Below are 23,462 nucleotides of genomic sequence, written 5' to 3' on the forward strand. Positions count from 1 at the left end.
TTGCTACTCCATGTTAGTATAATTACACTACAACATATTGTATATCAAAGAATGCAATCATAAACTGTTTCAGGCTTGAAGATCTCTATCAACTATGCCAGTTCATCTGATTGCTCGTTTATGAGAGAGCATTACAAATATATACAGTACCACTCATTTAGATTAGTACAAAGCCGTAACAATCCGGCTAATTGAAGCTTTACAGCAATCGCAGACTAACACTTTTCTTCTGCCATTTGATTCTGTAAGATGATTATTCGAAAATCCTGAGTAATAAAATCAGTTAGCAACTAGCACAGTCTGAGTTGCTCCGATCCATATCAGACATGCTTTGTACTACGCTGTACAACTATTCTGGTTATTCACGATGCCTATAGGTAGCAAGAATTAATGATGCTATAAAAGAATTGAGACTAGGGTATAAGTTCAGGATTATAAACTTGATGACACAGACATGTATGCTTCAGCTAATTTTGTTAAAAATGAGACGACTTCATCTGAAGATCCTACAGTGTAACGAGCGCAGGTACGAGTTCTCCCAACAGCACAGGAGAAATAGTTATCTTTCTTAAGGTCCAGTATGTTCCAGATGGTCTTCTCTGATGATTGCTTCTGTGAGAACCCACCATTGCCATTATTTGTCATCTCCTCTGAGTTTGAGGTTGAATGTTGGGTCTTTCCATGTGATGCTTTTGATCCACCAGGAGAAATTGGTGATGGCCATTCAGGAAATTGGTGGCTGTCATTGTCATTGGGAAGCTCTGGCTCAAAAAATGTGTATACATCTTCATCCTGGACACATAATGTCAAATTCAATAAAAAATCAACAACTAGTAGAACAAAATATATGAGCACAGGGTTCAATCAAGTAAAATGCAAGTGAAGACTCTAAACAAAGTCGTAGTAAGACTAATTCTATGCAACTCATCTATCAGCCAGTTGCATGGAACATAGTTGTTTCATACGTAGTATGGGATAACAGGGTGTGCACAACTAAAATTTTAGTCTTTTTTTTTTTTTTTTTGAGAGGAAACTTTTTAGTCTTCAGCATGCATATAAAGAGGAAAATGACAGAATATGATAATTGGTAGCCTATTGGAGGGAAGCAATCAGAACAACATTACAGAATGGAAATAAGAAGACTTGTAACAGATGAGATATGGAAAGGTCAAATACTAAGATGAACAGTTATACATTTTTAATGAATTGATGATAGATGTCCTTGAGTTATGATTTAAAATGACACTCAGAATTGGCTTAATTGTCGGGCTGATCTGAGTCAGTATAAATGACCTAGATGAAATATCCAGCACAATGAAACATATACCCATTGGCAACACAGTTTCTCCACCTCAAGTTTAACTACTTTATCCTATAGGAAAAGCAATCATGCTAGCAACAATCATATCATATCTATATTTGCAGACTAGGGCTGATTAATAAACGATGTTTTGAGAAGAAAAACATAAAAAAGAAATGATTCTATACCAATAATAAGTGAGGTGTTGATGAGAGGTTCCTTAGTGAATGGGCAACCAAGTTTAACCGTGAACTATTCTTGTAGTACCCAAATACAGTTTTACATGAAAGAATATGGTAAGCTAGAGAATGGAGGGAGTTAAAACAATAAATAAGAGCGCTCCAAAAAAAAGAACTTTTTTTTATTTTTTATTTTATTATTTTTTTTTTTTTTAAGTTGGAAGGAGAGGTGGAATAGTGAGGAATAGAAGGATATATGTACTCATATTAAATCAAAATATTGCAGTGACAAGAAATGAGCTAAAGTTTGTCATAAAAACTTAGGATAAGAAAAATATAAGAAATGAAGTGAATTTTTTTTGAGATCAGAGATCAAGTCAGTGGCAATGGCAATGGCCTCAAAAATATTAGAATAGAACTTCTCAATATGATTTTATGTTTTTAATATAGTAGTATCTTTTTTCTTCCCTCTTCTGAAGTATTTAAGACACTTTATTCAGTCTTTATGCATTTTGAAACCTAAGCATGTTGAAACCTAAACTTTCTATAAAGAAACATCAGTGTGTATTGAATGGCGATTAAAAGCATTGGTTTTCTATTAGACATGAAGGATCAAATAAGGGCATTTAAACTTCACCGACCTATCATACAAAGGGTAACAAGGTCAATTCAAGTACTAATCAGCTAATGAAATTTAAAGTAAGAATGAATCATGCTTTAAATAAGCTTACAATAGACTAAGAACATCCATGGTGGGTTCTTAAAGGTCAATGCCTTTGACTTGATGCTGATATAAACAGTAACAGATAAAATAGATACGAGAATATAATTTCTCAACTTGTTCCCATAAATATTTCAAACCTCAGATAGTGACACCCCATGAGTTCTTTGATCATTGGCTTTAAACTAGTTAAACATTTACTTAAAATAAAGAGTACCAAATCAATTAACAAATACACTTATATATTTGGCACTGAACATTGTGGCATTTCTTAGACATCTAAATTTTATATGACCACTAAAATATTCATATAAATCAACTCAATCCTGCTATCAATACTCAGTATAGAATAGATTAAACATCAGATCTTATCACACTCATCTTGTTCTGCTGCTTGAAAAGCATACAGCACCAAGTAGGATCTCTTGGACAAAGATAGGGTTTAATGAAGGAGATATTAGGACCCAACAAAAAATAAATAATGCAATTACATACTTACATTTATTTCCCTCGGCTAAAGCAATCAAGCAAAATGCTGGGATCAAAGATTTGGAATATACCTTCTCCAAAAAATGACCAATGCATATGACATAATCAATTGGTGATTTTAATGGTTTGCTGTGCACTATCTCCCCTAGTATGAGATCAATAGCAGAGCCCTGCATTCAGAAGCACAAATGGAAAAAATTAACATGTAAAACACCTTCCCACAAATGAAGATCAATAAAGCAATGTAAATAAAATTTAAAGAGAAGAAAATTCACCTTTGTAATACCTACTGGTCGAACCTCAACAGACGTACTACCTGGCACAACTTCTACAGGTGTATTTGAAATAGGGCCAGTCCAAAGATGCTGCAACATATCTCTTGCTTGCAATTTTCCAAACTCGATATCTGCAGAACCCAAATCAAAATATACATGACAAAGAAACATAGGTTTATGGAGTCACGAAGCTAAATACGCCATGAAACATACCAGCATACTTATAATTCCATACAACGGAAATGTCACGAAGCTCAATAGTTGAACGAGGAGTTCTTTCCTTGAAATACTCAAATATATGCTGCACAAAATCAAATCAAGACATTGACTATAGAAAGTAGATCATAATTAAAAACAAATATCGCTCAGAGAACTTGGTGAAACTTTCATTTATGGGGTAGGAACAAGAGATGTACATATACACTGGGAACCCAATCCAAATTCAAAAGTTCAGGCATTGTCGTCTTCCAATCTCCTCTTGTATGCCGTAAGAACATTCCATGTTCTGCTGCCAACCACATGTCATACTCCCCAAAGTTCTAGACAAATAAGATCAAAAACAGAAACTATACATGTTAAAACCAAACACCATGTCCAATCTCATGTCTAAAATGATATGACAACTTGTTACTCAAATAATAGCAAAATAACAGAGGTGACTCTAATTGAACCACAAAGCATATCAAAGAAGCAGAAAAATTGTTTAAAACAGGAAAAGAAAAGAAAAGCATAGGACAGGTTAATACATTAACTAAATCAATTCTGCGACTTCCACTAAGAATAACAATTGTTGAATTTGGGTCATTGCAGAGAACACTCAGAGGTCCTTTCAGCTCTGGATTCAATTTAGAGTTCATGTCTTTCACTTGGTCTCCACCCCTTCTACCGGAAATATCAATTGGTTCAGTCAAAGCAGCATTGAATCCCTGTAATCCAGAAGACATGTTAGTAAAGACAGATGTAATAGTTCAATGAAAATTATCAAACAAATGTTAACATCCACTGGTTGTGGAAGAAATGGACTGTTAAAAGACAAACCTCTCTAAAAACAGAACATTAACAACCAAAAACAAATCCCAAAGACTCAAAAGATACATAGACTAATTAATTCAACATCAAAATGTAAAATCAAAGGAAAAGCATTCTGAGAACATGACAGTTAAAGACTGAATAGCAACATTGGATACCATGACAGCGGACCAATTCCTTGGTTGTATCAACCGACTTAAGTAAAAATTGATACACTGATTACTAAAAGAGGTCAATGGTGGTATCTTTTTGCAGATAGAGAATAGGAACCTGAAATCTGATAATGATGGAGGTTACCCACAACGTTTTCATACAACTGAAAATATGCAATATGACAATTATAGTAAAGCTGTAACTTTATAAGCAATACGCCCCAATTCTAGTTTGATTCAGTTCACCACAAAATACTCCAGCTTTAAAATTACCCTAATTCTAGGCCCTTAACTAAGAAGTTTCTTGCTGGGCCAGTCAGGATCCAAAATTGCAACACTTGAGTTGATTAATACATACACTAGGAAGGCACCTCTAATTGATATAAGAAAAAGTAGAGAGCTTAAATTAATCTCAGAAGGAAGTAAAGTATTTTCCAGTTAAGTCCATTTTGGTAGGTGGGAGTTGAAATTAATAATAATAAGAATAATAAAAATAAAAAGCTGCATTAAACTCTAATAATTGTTAGATAAAAGAAAGCTGTAGCTAGCGGCATATCTTTGTATTCACATACCAACATATAAACACATGGGTTTTGCTTTTATATAGGGGAAAATATATGGATTGATGAGGTTGTATTGAGTTAGTTAAGGATACAAATATGATTCTTTCAGCTATTTACCTCCCTTGGAGAATATACATAATGGATTTTAAAGTGATTTTTTTTAATAGACAAGTGGCCAGTTAAAGAAATAAGCTAAGCTTAATAGGTTAAGGGAGACAAGAGCAGAAAAAATTGACATAAAATTCAACTCTATATATTTCCATGCAAATGGTTACAATGTAGGAACTATAATCAAATCAGGGCATAAAGCTTGGACCTAACTTGCACATATTGAAGCTACAGCACGGAGGTACAGCTCATACATGGATATTAAGACTAGCACAGCACACAAAGATTTATAGTTTTGAACATTGATTCAGCTTTTTTGAAAGAATTGGTATAGACCATGAAGCAAACTATAAAAAATAACAATAAGCAGCAAAATCAACATATAAGAATTACATAAATTTGCATGCAAAGTTGCAGCTAATTAAGCGTAAAGGAAGGAGAACACATAAGGAAAGTTATACAATACCAATATGAGCAGTCGGTTGCTACAATTCAGGAAATTGTTCACCGCTGAGTGAACTGGAAGTACAGGGCGGATTTGATTTATTCTCAGTTGAGCCTCAACTGTTACATTCAGCTCGCTACAAAACGAAGCAACAATTAAATTGATAAACAACCAAGTCAGAATTTTAGGCAAGCCTAACTTCCCAAACTTCTTCTGTTTACTGCTGAAAGGAAGGAGAACAGAGAGAAAGGACAAGCTGTCCATTAAGTACAAACCATGTTACAGACATCATTGTAACAGTTTGGTGCTCTGAATCTTTCTCATCAGTGTATCAGCTAGGTGCTATTTAGTAGGTCTTGTTTCAAGGTCTCATCTTATTATTCTCCATTATAATTTAATTAAAAAACAAAGAATTACACTCATCATTGCATCAGCTCGGTGATATTTAGTAGGTCTTATTTGAAGATTCTTCCTATTATTTCCCATTATAATTTCATTTAAAAGAACCTTTTACATCTCTCTCTCTCTCTCTCTACACACACACACACCAAACCTTGACATTCAGGTGGCCATTGTTTCATTGGTTGTTGGGGCAGGGCTTCGATCATGTTGGGTGTCATTTCAATGGGTAAAGGAGATAGAGGTGACAGGGGGTTGTTGACGGTAATACTTGCGGGGTTTTGGTGGTGTTTGTTGTGTTATGTGGGAGATGGGTGTTTGTGGGTGGTGGCATAAAAACTAGGATGTGGATTGAGGTCGTGGTAATGGGTAGTAGTTGTGTGTGTGTGTGTGTGTGAGAGAGAGAGAGAGAGAGAGAGAGAGAGAGAGAGAGAGAGAGATTTGTGGGTGGTGGCATAAAAACTAGGATGTGGATTGAGGTCATGGTAATGGGTAGTAGTTGTGGGTGTGTGTGTGTGTGTGAGAGAGAGAGAGAGAGCTGGTGGCTGCATTTCTGCTTTTGTAAATAAATAAAAAAAAAAAAAAAAACAATTCAAAATGCCAAAAATTTACAGTATTGTGTGGAAAAGATTTGTGGGGGCATTTAGATGGAATAGTGTTTAGGGAAAATTAGTTTTCATATATTTTTAGATAAGGAAAGATCCACTTAGGTTTTATTTCTGAATAAAAAGTCTTATGTTTCATACATGATTCATTAATTCTCGACAATTTGACATCAGCTCAAGAATGTTTGTTTCAGGTGGCACAGGTGCAATAAGTTCCACAAAGTAGGGAAGGTACATTAGCTAGCCAGAATGCAGCATTTTTCAAAGAAGTCTGTTTGAGAACGATATTTTAATTACCAGGGAAACAAAAAGTATTTTTTTGAACAACCAAAAATTTCATAATTACCTCATTTCTGGAATAACTGTGAAGTTATGTTATCCTTACACAATCCTACTGTGCCAATTTTTAAAAGTGTCTTATGCATGTATTTCATACAGTGAATGGATTTGATGTCCATGGAAATTTAACACAAGAAATAAACTAGAAAGAATAGCCAGAAAAATGAATCTATATTCACATACCTTACAATAAATTCAGCCCACTCCTGAGCAGTATGCTCTGTAACATATGAAAAGTTAATTTGGTGCCTATTTGTTCTCTCTTCATCTGACATATTTAAGGCTTTACCAATTGCATCAGCTACCTCTGTGATATTCCATGGGTTTACCAAAAGAGCGCCAGCTCCTAAAGATTGTGCAGCACCAGCAAACTATCCACATAAAAAATTATGCTACACTCAGCCACCAAGGACAAGAAAAAGGAAAATATAACTTTGGGAACAACCTATCAAGAATTAGGAAAGCATTTTTGTCACATTAGCTCGCTAAGCTAAATGGTGAATGACCGCAGATCCACAGCCTACTTTAAAACTCACATCATGCATCACTAAAACACTATTTACCATAAATGTTGGTGTGTGCATTAGGAGGATGAAAGTACAATTCTGAACTACAGGTACGTAAATTTTTAATTTTCCTACAGTCAATACTATAAATATAGCTACATGATAAAAATTAAGTATGTGTACAGTTCAAAAATTACGTACCTCAAAAGAAGATGAAGCAGTAATTCAAAAACTATGCATCTTAAGCAGACAAATAATGTACCATGAGTTAAAAAAAAATGTATTGTCCTTCTCAGATCTCACCCTTCTCTTTGTAAGAAATTTCTAATTAGATATTTCCTTGTGTGTGTGTGTCTGATTAGAGTGTGTGATTTAAAATGAATAATAGGCAAGACATGAGTAATACAACAATGAGGCACATAAGTAGTGGCCAATTGCAAGATTCATCACCGATAATATCCAAAACTAGACTTATCTCTAGAGAATGTGATTAGATTCCCATCTTCATATGCATATACATGGAATTCAATAAATATTAACAAAAGTAAATAAAATTGAATGGTCTAGTCAAGGTTCAACACCACCCAAATTGTAATGTTCAGAAAATAAGAGATTTACTTAATCATGGTTTGACAACAATTTTTGCTAATATTGTCAAATTCGACCTCAGAAGTCAGAAGTGTCCATCCACTTTGTTCCAGTAAAATGAGCTGTCAGGATTCATTTTGGGGCATGACGCATGCTATATATATATATATATATATATATATATATATATATATATATATATATATATATATAGGGGAGGGATCCGGTAAGAACCCCTAGATATATAAGAACCCTAGATATATAAGAACCCATCTCAACCGTAGGATCAAGTTGTTTTAGACGGCTAAGATTAAAACACGTGTCCAACTTTTTCAACCCCCTTACCCACCTCCCAACCTTTTCTCTCTCCTCTAACTTTCTCTCTCTTCTTCCCGATTTTCTCATTTTCTCTCTCCTAAAACCCCCAAAAATCTGATAGAAGTTGCAATTTTGAAGGATTTCGCTTCAGGTATGTTTTTGTTTTCGATTTTGTTCAAATTTTAATGAAATTAGCATGATGTTCAAGTGAATTTGAAGTTTTAATTGGTGATTTTTGTAATTTTTAGGGTTCGGATTTAGGGTTCTATTTTTGCGATTTTATGAGTCGATTTTTGCAGTTTATTTTGTGCGATTTTGAGTTGGATTTTTCTTATGGAGTTTGATTTATTTGAGTTCGGTTTAGCAAATTTAGGGTTCGGATCTTTGTGAATTATTTTGTTCAATTTTTGCGAATTATTTTGTTTGATTTTTGCGAATGATTTTTGTTCGATTTTTGTTCATTATTTCGATCGATTTTTGTTCGATTTTTGTTCATTATTTCGTTCGATTATTGTTCATTATTTTGTTCAACTTTTGTGAATTATTTTGTTCAACTTTTGTGAATAATTATGTTCGAAAAATTAGATCTGTCGATTACTTTTTTTTTCTTCGAATTAGTTCGATTTTTGCAAATTAAAATGTCAATTTTTGAGTATGGTAATTGTCAATTGCATTGTTAGGGATGATATGTAGGAGTTTTAGCAGGATTGCTGTGGTTAATGTTATGTATAGCTCATGATTTGAGTTGGTGTGTATACATTTATGGATAACATCTAGTTCTGGACCATAAAGAGCAAGCTTTAGCTTGCTGCCTCACTTTTGGTGGCTTGCTGATTTGATGCTTTTGATTTGTGAAGTTGCAGAAGTGTATATAGAACGAGTGGGTTTTATATTCATTTGTGCTGTTGCTTTGACTCTTTACAATACCGTCGAAATAGCCAAATTCGATAAGGCCTAAGAGTACTTGAGTATGGTAACTGAACTAATGGCATGTGGGATATTCATATCTTAGTAGTTAGTTGCATCCCTCTATGGATAGAGGACTATATTTAACATCAGTGACTACTTAGTAGCACATCTTTAGAACATGATTTATTCTGTTGACCTATGGGGCAAGGAAGTATGCTGAAGCATAACTGCTAGTTAATCAATCAAGGTCTACATATAGCATGATAATAAGCAACCACAGGGCGCAACATGTTACAACTCTTACATTGTATGATTTGTATTGGGGTTTTACCTAGAGATATTAGCTTCTTGGCTAAACATTATGCAAAATATTTGTAAGTTTTACTTACTAAACCAACTGAATCCCTTGCAGCTACAGCTAGAATATCAGCGCAAGAAACTACACCAGGGCAAATACTCTCAACTTGAGACTTAATACTGTCAATCGTAGTAAATCGTAGTTTTATTGTGTTCTATTTATTTTTATTTATGTTCTAAAGTATCTAATTATGTTTTAACACATGTTTGATTATGTTATAAACATATGTTTGTTTATGTTCTAAAGTATCTGATTATGTTCTAAACACATGTTTGTTTATGTTCTAAAGTTTCTGATTATGTTCTAAACGTAGGTTTTCTTTCCGGCTGTTTTACCGGATCACTATTATTTGTTGTGCTTCAACTTTTTGGAAGGAACTCTCGATGTCATTGATAATAGATTTCTTCCACCGAATGTTTCTATCGAGGATAAATATGGAGATGATTTTACAAAGATGGTAAGGTCTAGAGTTTTGACTTGGTTAATTATTATTTTCTTATTATGCTATATAAAAATTTTGGAACATTAACGCGTTTTGGAACATTAACCTAATTTAAGTTATTCTGATTATGTTCTAATGTACATATCTATGTTCTAAATTACTTGTATATGTTCTAAAGTAAATTCTGATTATATTCTAAAGTACATATCATTAATTTTGTAGTTGAAGGCATTTGGTGAATTTTTGAAGAAATTGATAACAAGAGTGCCGTTTTCTCCACTTTCGAAACAAGAAATATTGAGATGAAATGGAAGAGCAATGCAAACAATCATGATTGTGGAGTATTTTTGTTGAAGCACATGGAAACCTATGAAGGACAATGTAAAAAACAATGGAATTCGGGGCTAGAGAAGGATAATGTAAGTGTCAAGTCAGATGATTAGGTTCTAATTACATCTCCATATTCTGATTATGTTCTAAAGTAATTCTGATTATGTTCTAAGCTAAATGTCTATGTTCCAAAGTTAATCTGATTATGTTCTAAAGTGTTCTAAGCTAAATGTCTATGTTCCAAAGTTAATCTGATTATGTTCTAAAGTAATTCTGATTATGTTCTAAGTTTAATGTCTATGTTCTAAATTACTTGATTATGTTCTAAAGTAATTCTGATTATGTTCTAAGTTAGATGTCTATGTTCTAAAGTTAATCTGATAATGTTCTAAAGTAATTCTGATTATGTTCTAAGTTAGATAGATTATGTTCTAAATTAAATATGATTATGTTCTAAAGTAATTGTGATTATGTTCTAAGTTTAATGTCTATGTTCTAAATATTACTTGATAATGTTCTAAAGTAATTCTGATTATGTTCTAAGTTAGATAGATTATGTTCTAAAGTAAATCTGATTATGTTCTAAAGTAATTATGATTATGTTCTAAGTTTAATGTCTATGTTCTAAAGTTTATCTGATTATGTTCTAAATTACTTGATTATGTTCTAAAGTAATTCTGATTATGTTATAAGTTAGATGTCTATGTTCTAAAGTTAATCTGATTATGTTCTAAATTACATGGAAATGTTCTAAAGTATTTTTTATTATATTCTGAATTACATGTGTATTTTAAGTTTAATGCCTTTGTATTTTTTTTGTTTGCAGTTTGAGCAAATGAAAAGGTTACGAGTGGAGTATTGTGGGAAGATTATAACATCAGAAGTAAATGAAGAACGGAAAAGAGTGATGAAGATGGCTAGAAAGTGGTCAAAGTTGAACAAAAATTGATATATGATTGTGTAAATCTTAAGTTTATATCTTTAGACATATATTTAAAACAATATATAGTACATTTTTCCTTCCTCATCAACGGTTTGTTGAGCAATAGATTTTTTTGTTGCCCTGAAACCTTCCTTATTGCAAACTCCATATTGAAAAGCAATTATATCTTTGTTATTCTTCTTCCTTGTAGTCGTAGATTTCCTAGAAGTAAACCCAGCGGCATTTGCATATGCTTTGTAAAAACTAAGACCTTCTTCAGGATCTTTGAATATCATCCCCAAACGAGGTTTTAACTCCTCGGGAACACTTGGAATCCATTCCTTAGTGGTACCACCAGGGCTAAATGATCCAACAACCTCAGGAGTACGATAAATAACACAAACTGCAATAGAACATAAAAGATAAAATTTAAAACTAGAAGGTAAACTTTAGAACATAAAATAAAAGTCATACAATATGAAGAAAATATTATAACATAATAATAAACTTTAAAACATAAAGAGAAAGATACGTAGAAAACTTTAGAACATACAAAATAATTTAGAACATTAAGGATAAACTTTAGAACATAGTAAATTACTTTATAACATACATAATAAAATTTAGAACATAATAAAGTGAAAAAATTTAGAACATAATGAATTAGTTTAGAACATAACTAGGAAAAATTTAGAACATTAAAACAACTTTTGAACATAATCAACATATTCACAAAATGACTTTAGAACATGTAAGCAAGTAAAGTTTAGAACATGTAAGAAAAGTTTAGGACATGTACGTAAATTGAAATTAAAGCATTAAAACAATTAAACTTAGCCGAATACTTTAGAACATAACAAATCACGGACATAGAGTGGAAAAATTTGGAACATAATAGATTACTTTAGAACATAACCAGAAATAATTTAGAACATTAAAACAACTTTTGAACATAATCAATAAATTCACAAAATTACTTTAGAACATGCAAGTAAGAAAAATTTAGAACATATAAGTACATTAAAATTAAAGTATTAAAACAATTAAAATTACCTGAATGAGTAACAGAGGAGGGAGAATTATGTTGAACATCATCAAAATCCATGAATATGCAAAAACCTAATCATCAAAAACACAAATTGAAGCAAAAAAACACAATCTGAAATTAAAATCCAATAAAATTCAAGCAAATAGAACAACTCAAGCAAAAAAAATCGAAAAATAAAAAAAATTGAAAATAAAAACAATAAAAAAAAAACTTGAAAAAGATGATTAGGAAAAATAAATAAATAAATAAATAAAAACTGGAAAAAATCTGGAAAAATAAAAAAATCGAAAAATCGAAAAACTGGAAAAATCGAAAAATAAAAAAACTGGAAAAATCGAAAAAAAAATCGAAAAACAAAAAAACTGGAAAAAATCGAAAAAAAAATCGAAAAACAAAAAAACTGGAAAAGTCGAAAAATAAAAAAACTGGAAAAATCGAAAAAAAAATCGAAAAACAAAAAAACTGGAAAAAATCGAAAAAAAAATCGAAAAAATAAAAAAACAAATCTAAAAACTCAAAATTAAAAAAAAATCTTAAAACTCGAAAAATAAAATCGAAAAACTCGAAATATAAAAAAATCGAAAAAAAAAATCGAAAAAAAAAATCTGGAAAAAAATCTGGAAATCGAAAAGAAAAACAGAAAAAAATCGAAAAAAATTTTGGAAAAAAAAAAAGAAAATTTAAACAAACAAATGTAATCTTTACACTTTATATAACAGCAAAATCGCAAAAAAAAAAAACAATGAAATCGGTAAAAAAAAAAACTTTAACAAGTAATAAACTTACCCAATTTTGAGAGAGAAAGTGCTGAGGAGAGAGAAAGTGCCGAGGAGAGAGAAAGTGATATGTTAAGGAGAGAGAAAATGAAAAGAATAACCTTAAGATTTAGGGTATTTTGTTAAAAGTGTAAAAAGAGAAAAGGTAAAGAATTACATAAATGCCATTACTAAAGGAGTGTTATAGATGGTTAGATCAAATCCAATGAATGGCTAGGATGGGTTCTTATATAAGATTGAGTTCTTATATAGAGGAGGGTTCTTACATGAGCCTTCCTCTATATATATATATATATATATATATATATATATATATATATATATATATATATATATATATATATATATATATATATATATATCTGTACAAATCTTAAGTCTTACCTCACTAAGAATGAGCACTCCCTTTTTTTCATCTTGGCAAGCCACGAACTCATAGCTGACCAGATTCATGCCATCTCTCAATGAAGTGACCAGTGCCACATCTGTGAAGTGATGGTTATTATAAAAAAATAATGAGTGAACATAAACGTGCAGATAGATGTTACCTGATATTACAGTAAACCAAATTTTACAATAGTGCCGTGAGTCTTGTACTTTAGCTACAAAATATTGGCTTCTCAACCAGATTTTAAAACACAAACACATGAATTCACTTGTGGAACAAAAATTTAAACACCCAAGAAATTAAAATAATTAAGATGTCAGTGATAGACTTATACCAGTCACTGCATATAGAGCACAGAGAGCATGGAAATCCAGAGAACGATCCTGCAAATAGATCATACACCTACTTCAACTTTGGGTAGGAAACCTAAGAAAAAACTTAAGGCAGAATGATTATATGCCACAGATGTATCCAACAAATCATGCTAACGAGATTTCACAGGGTCACATCCAACAACTGCATTTCAATAATGAGACAAATAGAGAAACGGATGCTTGACTGGATGGAAGAGTATTATTTTTTCAAATTAAAATTATGAAATAAGAGACCACAACAAGAAGCTTCATGAGAAAATTGATCTCCATGCACAAAGGTCAAGGAGGTTATTTTAATAATTTTTAAATTCACTTTCTTACCTGAACAATATAAATCATAGTGCAGATCCCGTAAGTAGAGGGTTTCATATGCATGAAACTCTAGCACTGGCCACTTAGAACTGGTACAAACATTGTGTTTCAGCAAACATCCAACCCAATATTATGTTTGAGGCCTTGGCTATTACATTCCATGGCCTTGGTGTTGTGTAGTTCAACCTAAAGACCATGGTGGCAATGGTGGATGTCCTGACTGAACAGCTTATACAGACATGTGTGGATGATGAACCCACAAAAGAAAAATCAAGTACCAAAGAAAAGGAACTCCTTAGCTGAAAAGAAAGCTCTTGATTGAACAAGGTCGGCCACTCGGCCCACAGAACAACATGGTCGATGGCCATCTATTGCAATCTCTCTTAGATGTCCATGGTCCATCATCGCTTACAGTTTCAATATGTCAAATGGTCCCCACCCCTAAAAAGAAGCTTATGACAGAACAATAACTTGAGTATAGTTGTGACTTACTGCAACACCCAACCCTTGCCAGCAGAAAACCATATGCCACTAATGCCAGTAATGTCCACACTGACCCCATATGCAGGAGCACACTAACTCACTGCTAGGTAATTGAGCTTCAGGTTGTACATATTTGTGATCAATAGACTTCTATAAAGAAAGATACATCCTTATCAAATAAGTCTTAAGACGATTTCAGTAGTATCCCTCCAAACCAAAGGGGAAGACAGCAAGTAGAAGCGATATCTGAGTTCCAAGATGCAAAGACCAACCTCATTATGACAAGTGATAACATCTGAATGGCTAACAAATATTTAAGTTCTAAAAGATAACAAACCTAAGGTTGCCTATATATACGCCAACATTTGGCATATCACAATTCCCTTACATGTTAATTGAGGAAATTATCATCATATCACTTTCACAACATTCTCTATTTAATTCCTCTCTGAAATCCTCTTAAACACTTCATGAGAGGGTAGCTCTTATGTGTTACCAAGCAGGGTGTGTTTCACCAAAAAAAAAAAACCAAGCAGGGTGTGTCCATTTGACATATATTTGTATGCTTGTACTCAAATTGTAATCATTCTCCATTCACCAATAGAAGAACTTCCACAGGGTGTTGTCATTGCATCTCTCATTCCGTCCTAAGATATTTGTCCCTCTTGCTGATTTTTTTACAATGGTAATACCCACATCACTTGGATTTACTGAACTTAAAACTTTATCCATTGCAATTCCAAAGTATCCCTCCAAAGTATTACCTACTCATTGATGTCTTCTCAAGTATCATCCAGTAGGCCAATGTCACTTTATCCAATCAGGTAACAACAACAGAACCTAAGCAAGAAGCACTTCTCAATTTTGATCCTTCATCGTAGGACAAGTGTAAAAAAAACTACAATCAGCATACATGGTGTACAGCACAGACAGAATGAATCATGGGAAAGCATATCAAAGTGATCAACCGAGTTAAGAAACAAGCAGCTTCTTTTTTGTGTCCCATTCCAGTATATTTAGTCTGCAAACATTCGATTTCATTTACAGAAACCAGCACTGAAATTTCTATCCTGCCTAACACAACAACATGATTATCACTTACAGGGACTGAAAAATCGACAAAAATCTTCAATCTTCAGTATTATATTGACTACATCATCCCCTGGAACCCTCAAATGATATAAATCATAAAGATACATCAAACAATGAGATAAATACTACACAGAAAATTGATATAAACTTTTGACTCCAGATATAGATAAGGCCAAAAATTAGCAGAAAAGCAAATATAACCTATTCAGAGCTCTAATTGGAAAATAAATAAAGAAGAAAGAAATATATAAAATAAAATAAAATCTCAACTCCCAATTCTCCCATAGTAACTCAACCAACTTATCTAGAATTATTGAGATTACATGCATTAAGAATCATAGAAAGAGTTTAAAAACAGACCAAATGATAAATAGGAACACGCGTAAAAGTTCCAAATCTCCCATTTATGCGTCCGACTATTTCATGAACTTGACTTGTAAGTTTTTGATCTGTAAAACGATTATCAAAATAGAGAGTGAAGATTAAAATAAACACCAGGATGTGGAATTGGAGCAATAAAGATAAAGAACATAAACTCGTGCAACTCATGGAGTACAAATAACAATCAGACAACATTGCAAAAGTACATCACAAATTGGATATGTCAAATGTGCCAGATATACCTGCATTATATTTAGAAAAAATGGCATCATTTTTGCGATATCACATTGGAAAACAAACAAATCCTAATGCAATGAGATGCAATCTAGTAACATTTAGACCAGGTTATTGGACATGGTAGTCCAATGATAATAGGGTCAGTGCCAAGCTTATACGACCCTTAATGGACAGGGTCCTTATTGGGTAGGGTCAATATAGGGCCAAAATGTTTGTCCAATTTGATACATACAGAAAATAAATAATGTAAAAAAATTTACATACATATTATCTTATTCATATGTAGTTAATTATGGCTTTGTCCAATATTTATTTAAATTGATATATTGTTGGCCCGTGACCCGCAATGACCCTATCAAATGTGACCCTTTTTGACCCGACCTGTAATCGACCCGCACTAACCCCGACCCGACCCGCCCAATAACCAGGTCTAGTAACATAATTGTGTCACTGAATTAGTACATAATTTTATTGAACCATTTGTCATCATGTTGAACAAAATCTCAACCAGCATGAGATTCAGCTTTTTTTTAAGAGTGATGCAAAAGAATACTTAACAGTAACATTCAATATATGCATGCAATAACATGTCATTTTCTCATTGAACCAAGAACTTAGAAAATTTTATAATTGAGAACCAAGCAAAGTAAATTACATCCCATTATTGCTATTATCCATAAATAATGCCCGCTCTAATATAATATTTCCTTAGTTATTTATACACGTACAGGTACAGTTGTGTGTGTATGTGAAGATATATATGCATATGTACAGTTTATATCATTCTGAGGAGAGGGCAGGTTGTTGGGGCAAGATCTTACATTGTATAACATCCGTTCTAGTTGGAACAGCAATTTGGAGCAAAACAACTCTATCCCGCCAGTAAGGATTTTCTTCCAGAAATTTTTCAAAGGCGAGTATCTTTTGTGGAATTCCTTTAATCATGTCAAGCCGATCAACACCTAGAATTACCTGCCACGCCAAAATTCATACAGCACTAGAATATACAATTGTGTAGCATAGTGATAATATGACAAAATTCAAATAGACGAGTCAGAAGAATATAATTTAGCAGTAGCATTCCAGATTTCGCACATGATAGGAAAATTAAAGACTCCTATTAAAGAACCATAATGCAATTTAACTCGCTCACCTATTTATTAGAAATATTTGTCGGGAGCTATCTAAAATGTACAAGTTTTGTAAACAATAACTTCATAATTGTTTCAATTACTACTTCCTCTGTTCTTTTTTACTTAACCTTGTTTGACCTTTTCCCTATTAAATTCACATGCCTTTAGAATCGTCTCAATAAATACTATCATTTAATTTATATATTTTTTTTACTTATTGAGGTTTACAGTATGTTTGGATAGAGAAAGAGGAAGGAAAAGAAGGGGAGGGAGGGGAGGGGATGGGAAAGGAAGGGGAGGGGAGATGAGTTCTCCTTCCAAATCTCTCCATTATTAGAGAGATCAATATCATACAATTTAATCCCTCTCATTTCTCTCCCCTCCGATTCCCTTTCTTCCTCATTTGTCATCCAAATGACAAATAACTCCCTTTCTCTCCCCTCTGATTCCCTTTCTTCCTCATTTGTCATCCAAATGACAAACAACTCCCTTCATTTCCCTTTCCTTCCTTTCCCTCCATTTCCTTCAATCCAAACAAAGTGGATATTGATGGTTAAACTTATAAACTGATTAGTTTGATAAATGAAACAGGTCGAATGAAAAAGTATAGAGGTTTACAGTGTGTGTATAAAATCATGCTTGTAAAATCTAGAATGTACCTATTCATGAAAACCGTAACTGATTCTCTCTAAGGGCTCATTTCAATGTTTTCCCTATTATTAACATATAAATTTACTACATCACCCTATGTTGCTCATACTTGGATTTGGGATCAGATCCTCCGACACTCTAGATATTATAAATTCTCATATATAGCCACTATATATTTGGATGTTGTGTCGTGACAAAGCCAATGTACAACATGCCAACAAAGTGTTGAAGTAACATAGATATTACCCCTTATCAAGAAGGGGCATTAATCATTCAATCATCCCAAATGGAAGCAAATACTCTTAGAACATAAAAAAAAATAAAAAATAATAAAAAATAAAAAATAAAAAATAAAAAAATCTAAATATTGAGAAATTTCCCTAACAGTGGATAGCTTCATATGGATATTCTTGAATAATACCAAAACACTAAGGACATTGAACAAAACAGAATGTTAACAAGCAGAAAACCCTAGCCCCATTTTCTCATTTTTTTTGCTTGGATGTTTGATGTTGCTCAGCTTTTGTGTATGAAATGGTTTTAATGGTGAACTCAAAATCCAAAATCAGTTGAGACTTGGAGTGGGCCACATGGATGAAATAGTAGTGCTACAAAAACAAAAAGGTTGACAGAGGTAGTTGTGTTAAATAAATAAATAATTAGCTAGTTGATTCCAAAAGGTGAGCTCAAAATAGACAACAGCCTACCTTCTGACCACCAAATCTTTCCACTAATTCCTTAATATTCCCTTGAACTTGAGGAACTTTAAGTGCTCGAATGAAACGATCAGAATCAATCCCGATAGGAAACTGAAAATTATCAACCATGATGCACATAATTCAATTATTAGGAACCAGGAAACAGAAACAAAAAGAAATTTATAAAATGAAACCAAATAATATATATCAGCTAATTCTAAATCAACGAGCTAATCAGAAAAACATATTGCTTGAACATACAGCTACCACACGGGTCAATCTGCCTAGATCATCCTCTACACCTTCAGGTCTGCCTTCAAATCCAAGAATATGAGTGCAAGAACTGACAAAGTGCCTCGCATAATCATAGGTATGAAAACTGCAAGGAACAACATTGATACTATAGTTAACAAAATTTGAACAGTATTGCAGCTTGAAATACTAAATTTTTATAGTTGAAGCACTTAAGTCAATATGTACACATGAGTATCTAGCTGATGACGAGATATAATTCTCTGCTGTCAAAAAAATAAAATAACGCACAACTCCAGAAGACCAATTGGTAATATATAACCAACCACCAGACATTTGTAGGAGTGATTCTGTACACACTCAATAGTCAGAACTAATAATATTGGCATGACAACAACTTAACTCTATCACTGAAAATGCAGACGTAAATTCTCCTTTAAGCTAATGAGTATATTAACGGGTCAATAAAATGAACTATTGTTGAACACAGATTTTACATAATTCATAATTTGAATTAGCTTTCATAAAATGATGATAACAAGAAGTCTAGAAACATAACCTGTCACAATGCCACTCAAAAACTTTTACCAAAATACAGTTTTGCACTGAGCTAGAATAGATCTATGACTAAAATATAGCTATGCAGCAAGCAAAGGAAACCTATCAAGTGAGTGAAGCAGCCATAAGATCATGTTTAAAATGCTTATGTCCTCCATAAAATGTTACTCCATACTATACTTGGATTTCACCAATTTTGATATACTAGCAGTGCTGTAATAAATAATTAATACTTTGTAATAAATAATGTATTAATTATTACCAAAGAAAAAAAATCACTGCACAATTCAAAGAATGTGATTATCTATTTACTCATTCAAAAAACTACACAGCTTTTCAAACAGAAGCATATACCAACAACAACCCAATAAATAAACAGCACCCAAAAAAAATAATGACCATAAAAAATCGAGCTATGTATAGGTCACAATTTCTAGAACAGCTATCCATTCAGTATTCCAATGATTTACTAAACTACATCCTATGAAACATTTAATAACCAGTTACATAACATAGGCACATATTAGATCCCAATCGGCCAATCCTTATGTCAATCACAAGATAGGGGTTCCAAGACTCCCAAAAACTCTGACAAATTACTAACAAAATCTCCAGCAGAAACTGTTCATCAAAGGTTGTGCAACTGAGATTCTGATTATGTCATTTGTTCACTCAATCAACATAACAGTATTGATAAACAAAATCTCAATAGATGAAAAGGCAACATTTGAATTACTGGAGAGTGTCAAAGCTAGATAGATAACATTGTTAACACTCAAGCACTAGTCTATAAGTATATTATTGTATTTGATGAAGGCATTAGTCTCAACATTATAGATGTAGGACTAGGATCAGGATAATACTTGTGATAGATATGATATGGAAAAATCATTGTTTGTGCTTGCTTGTAAAAGATATATACAGACAACGCATTAACAAAACACAGTGATGAATAAAAGATGACTTACCCAACCAAATCAGCAGCAAGAACTGCACGGAGCAGTTCTGAACGAGATGGCAAGGTTCTGTGGATTTCAGAGGAAGGAAATGGAGTGTGGAGAAACCATCCAACCTTCATCTTGCTGTTATGCCTTTTTAAGCACTCTGGGAGGAACATGAGATGATAGTCATGACACCAAACAATATCACCTTCTTTATAGTGCTGATTTACTACATCAGCAAACATCTGGTTTGCCTTCTTGTAAGCAGCCAACTGAGATTGAGAACTTCTAGTGGTAGCAAGCCTATTCTCTTGAGGTAGACCAAGATAATGAAAAAGAGGCCACAATATGTTGTTGCAGTAACCATTATAATATTGATGCACTAACTCTTCATCTAGAAAAACAGGTATACACCTCTGCAATCATATGAGATCGAAATCTTAAAACAAATGGAAAAATAGCCCAGTAATAATACTAAATGTCATGCAGAAGGAATCCTCCCGAAGAAAGTTATGCAGTACATATGTTCCAATAATAATCTAAGTAACAAACCTTCTCTGCAAGAGCCTTCGTGAGAGCTTTTTGTCCGACTTCATCAGGAACATTAACACCAGCCCATCCAATCCACCTTGCCTCAAATTCCTTTACACCTTTTGGAAAGCAAAACATAGCATTCAAAATTCTACTTAACATTTGAAGCTCAAGAAGCACATAAAATCAGAATTGACACTCAAGTGTAAGATTACCTAAAAGAGCACTAACCAGCCCTCCAACATTAACTTCCAATGACCAAGAGTCTTCATCTTTTCTAACAGCAGACACCGGCAAACGGTTAGCAACCACTATCAGTCTTTGGGAAGGACTTCCAGCCACAGCATCTGCCGAGTCTTTTTCTACATATGAAAAATCATGCCCGCCACCAGGTTCGGGGCTATTGTTATCATCCGAAATTTCATTGTTAGCCATGTTTGCTCTTTTTAATTGCCTCAGTTCCAGTAACCTGGATATTCTACTCGTTGGTGCCTTCGAATCACCATTATACTTGTTTCCAGGCATATGCTCAATCTGTAAATCCACAAAGAATATAACATATAATTCACCCCTAAGAAAATTACTACATTTATAATCTGAAGCAGTAAACATTCAAGTTTTAAAGATATCTTATCTTAGTCCAAAATCAGTACACAATCAAATAATAAGCTACTGCAATAGTGCAATGAATTATGAAAAACAACAAACAAGAAATTCTTGAAAATCCAGTTAAACAAGTAAAAAGAGCAATTAAATGGGCACTCATTGATTTAGAACAATCCAAAATGAAAATATTTTGACTTAGCTTGACCACAAAGATTAGCATTAACACAAACATAATTCAACCTATAAAATTGAAAAGTAATCAACCTATAAACTTCAAAAATCAATAAATACAACAAATGCACACCACAAAGAAACACATAAAAATCAACACCCATTAAAACAAACATCAAAAATAAAAGAATTCAAGTAAAATTACAAAGACCCACCTCAAATAAAATGCATATAATATGAAATTAAAAATGCCACAATACTAAGCAACTACAAAATTAAAATTAGTCTCACCTTTGGAGCCAAATCGTCAGAAATTGCTTAAGATTAGTTTGATGAATCAAATTGCTAGAAAAATTGATCAAACCCAGAAAAATTCAAGATCATTTAAGAATTGGGAAGCAAATATAAATTCGTGGGGTGTCTTAAAAAAGAAGAGAGAATCTGGGGTGACAGAAGAGAAATCAAAAGAAAATGATATGAAAGAAAATGGGATCCTGGTGTAAGCTTTATACGGTTCGAATGGAAGGAAGCCATGCAAGAGCTCTCACCATTATTATTAATATTGTTTGTGTCTGAAAAATGTGATTTTGTAGTTTTTTTTTTTATAAATTTTTTTTTTTTAGTGCAAACGAGGGGCTTGAAAAATTGTGAAGCATACATAATAATATAACTAGGTTAATAATATGTGTAAATTAACTTTACGTGAAGCATGTAATTATGTGATTATTATAATGTGTTTATTTAATTATATTATTTACTTAATGTTTGGATTTTAAAAGGGATATAATCAAGGGAATTATTTTATTTAATTTTCGTGTGCGTAGGAATGATTAAAATTAAATAATCATTTCATTTAAAAGTGATTTATTAGGGGCGATTGTGTGGCCGTGTCCACCTTTCTACCTTAATATATGTATTTGATGATTATGAATGTGATTTATTAAGCAAGTGAGCTCTTTCGTGTTGATGTCGGCCTGAGAGTGTGTTACATTTCTAGGCAGAGAAGGAGGATGGCTAACAACGATGCTCTAGCTGATGCTATTAGGCTACTAGCTGAGAACTTGAACCAAAACCGCAACGATAATCCTGATCCTGTGGGTGAGATGTTTAAGAAACTTGCTCAAGTCAAGCCACCATACTTTGAGGGAGGTGGAGACCCAACTTTTCTGGAGAATTGGATTAGGGAGTTTGATAAGATTTTTGCTACTTTGAATTGTCCTGTGAATATGAGAGTGGATCAAGCTGCCATGTATTTTAAGGAAGAGGCAGATATTTTGTGGAGGGATAATGGAAATGTGCTTCGTGCTGAGGCTAATTTTGGTTGGGAGACTTTCAAAACCAAACTTAGGGAGAAGTTCTATCCACCATTCTTAAGGAAGCAAAAGGCTCAAGAGTTTATCAATCTGCAAATGAACAATATGTCGATTACTGAGTACTATAACAAGTTTATGAACTTGGCGAGGTTTGCTCCTGAGGTAGTGCCTACCGAGGAGTTGAAGGCTCAAAGATTTGAGCAAGGTTTGACTAAACAATTGCAGAAGGACTTGGCTAGAAAGACATTTAAGACTCTAGATAAGGTTTATGGGAGAGCAGCGCACTTGTACGGTCTAAATGTCAGGAGTGCACCTGAGAGTGGAAGTAATTAATAATTAATAATAACAACAATAATAATTAATATTGTATCGATGATAATTGTTTAGGGTAAAAATACCCTTGACACTTGGACCAATGAGAGAGCTACACGTGTCAAGGGCTGGCAGGTCATCCCAGACCACTCACCAGTTGACACGTGGGTGTCTCAGATATTCACCCTGAATTGCGCCTTCAAGGGCCCAAATCCCAAGAATCCGCAT

At 33.1% G+C, this 23,462-nt stretch overlaps 2 protein-coding genes across 2 annotated transcripts; one reads left to right on the top strand and one right to left on the bottom strand.

Moving 5' to 3' along the window:
- Positions 1 to 22: 22 nt before the first annotated feature.
- On the bottom strand, positions 23 to 22,086 carry LOC145629180 (alpha,alpha-trehalose-phosphate synthase [UDP-forming] 1-like). The gene is made up of 18 exons (XM_081681719.1): positions 21,901 to 22,086; positions 21,048 to 21,366; positions 20,854 to 20,951; positions 20,329 to 20,717; positions 18,812 to 18,929; positions 18,560 to 18,661; positions 16,890 to 17,040; positions 15,811 to 15,899; positions 13,524 to 13,572; positions 13,186 to 13,286; positions 6,788 to 6,975; positions 5,283 to 5,397; positions 3,711 to 3,890; positions 3,381 to 3,503; positions 3,178 to 3,265; positions 2,965 to 3,095; positions 2,761 to 2,859; positions 23 to 792 (listed from the first exon to the last, which is right to left on the bottom strand). The coding sequence occupies exons 2-18, from the start codon at positions 21,355 to 21,357 to the stop codon at positions 433 to 435; spliced, it is 2,691 nt and encodes an 896-aa protein (XP_081537845.1). The 5' UTR covers positions 21,358 to 21,366; positions 21,901 to 22,086; the 3' UTR covers positions 23 to 432.
- A 533-nt stretch (positions 22,087 to 22,619) lies between these two features.
- On the top strand, positions 22,620 to 23,255 carry LOC145627999 (uncharacterized). Its single transcript, XM_081680335.1, has one exon. It carries the CDS (start codon positions 22,620 to 22,622, stop codon positions 23,253 to 23,255), a length of 636 nt encoding a protein of 211 aa, XP_081536461.1.
- Positions 23,256 to 23,462: the final 207 nt, after the last annotated feature.

This window comes from Chenopodium album, chromosome 4 (genome assembly GCF_948465745.1).
Source record: "Chenopodium album chromosome 4, dcCheAlbu1.1, whole genome shotgun sequence".
In the NCBI taxonomy this organism is placed as follows: Eukaryota; Viridiplantae; Streptophyta; class Magnoliopsida; order Caryophyllales; family Amaranthaceae; genus Chenopodium; species Chenopodium album.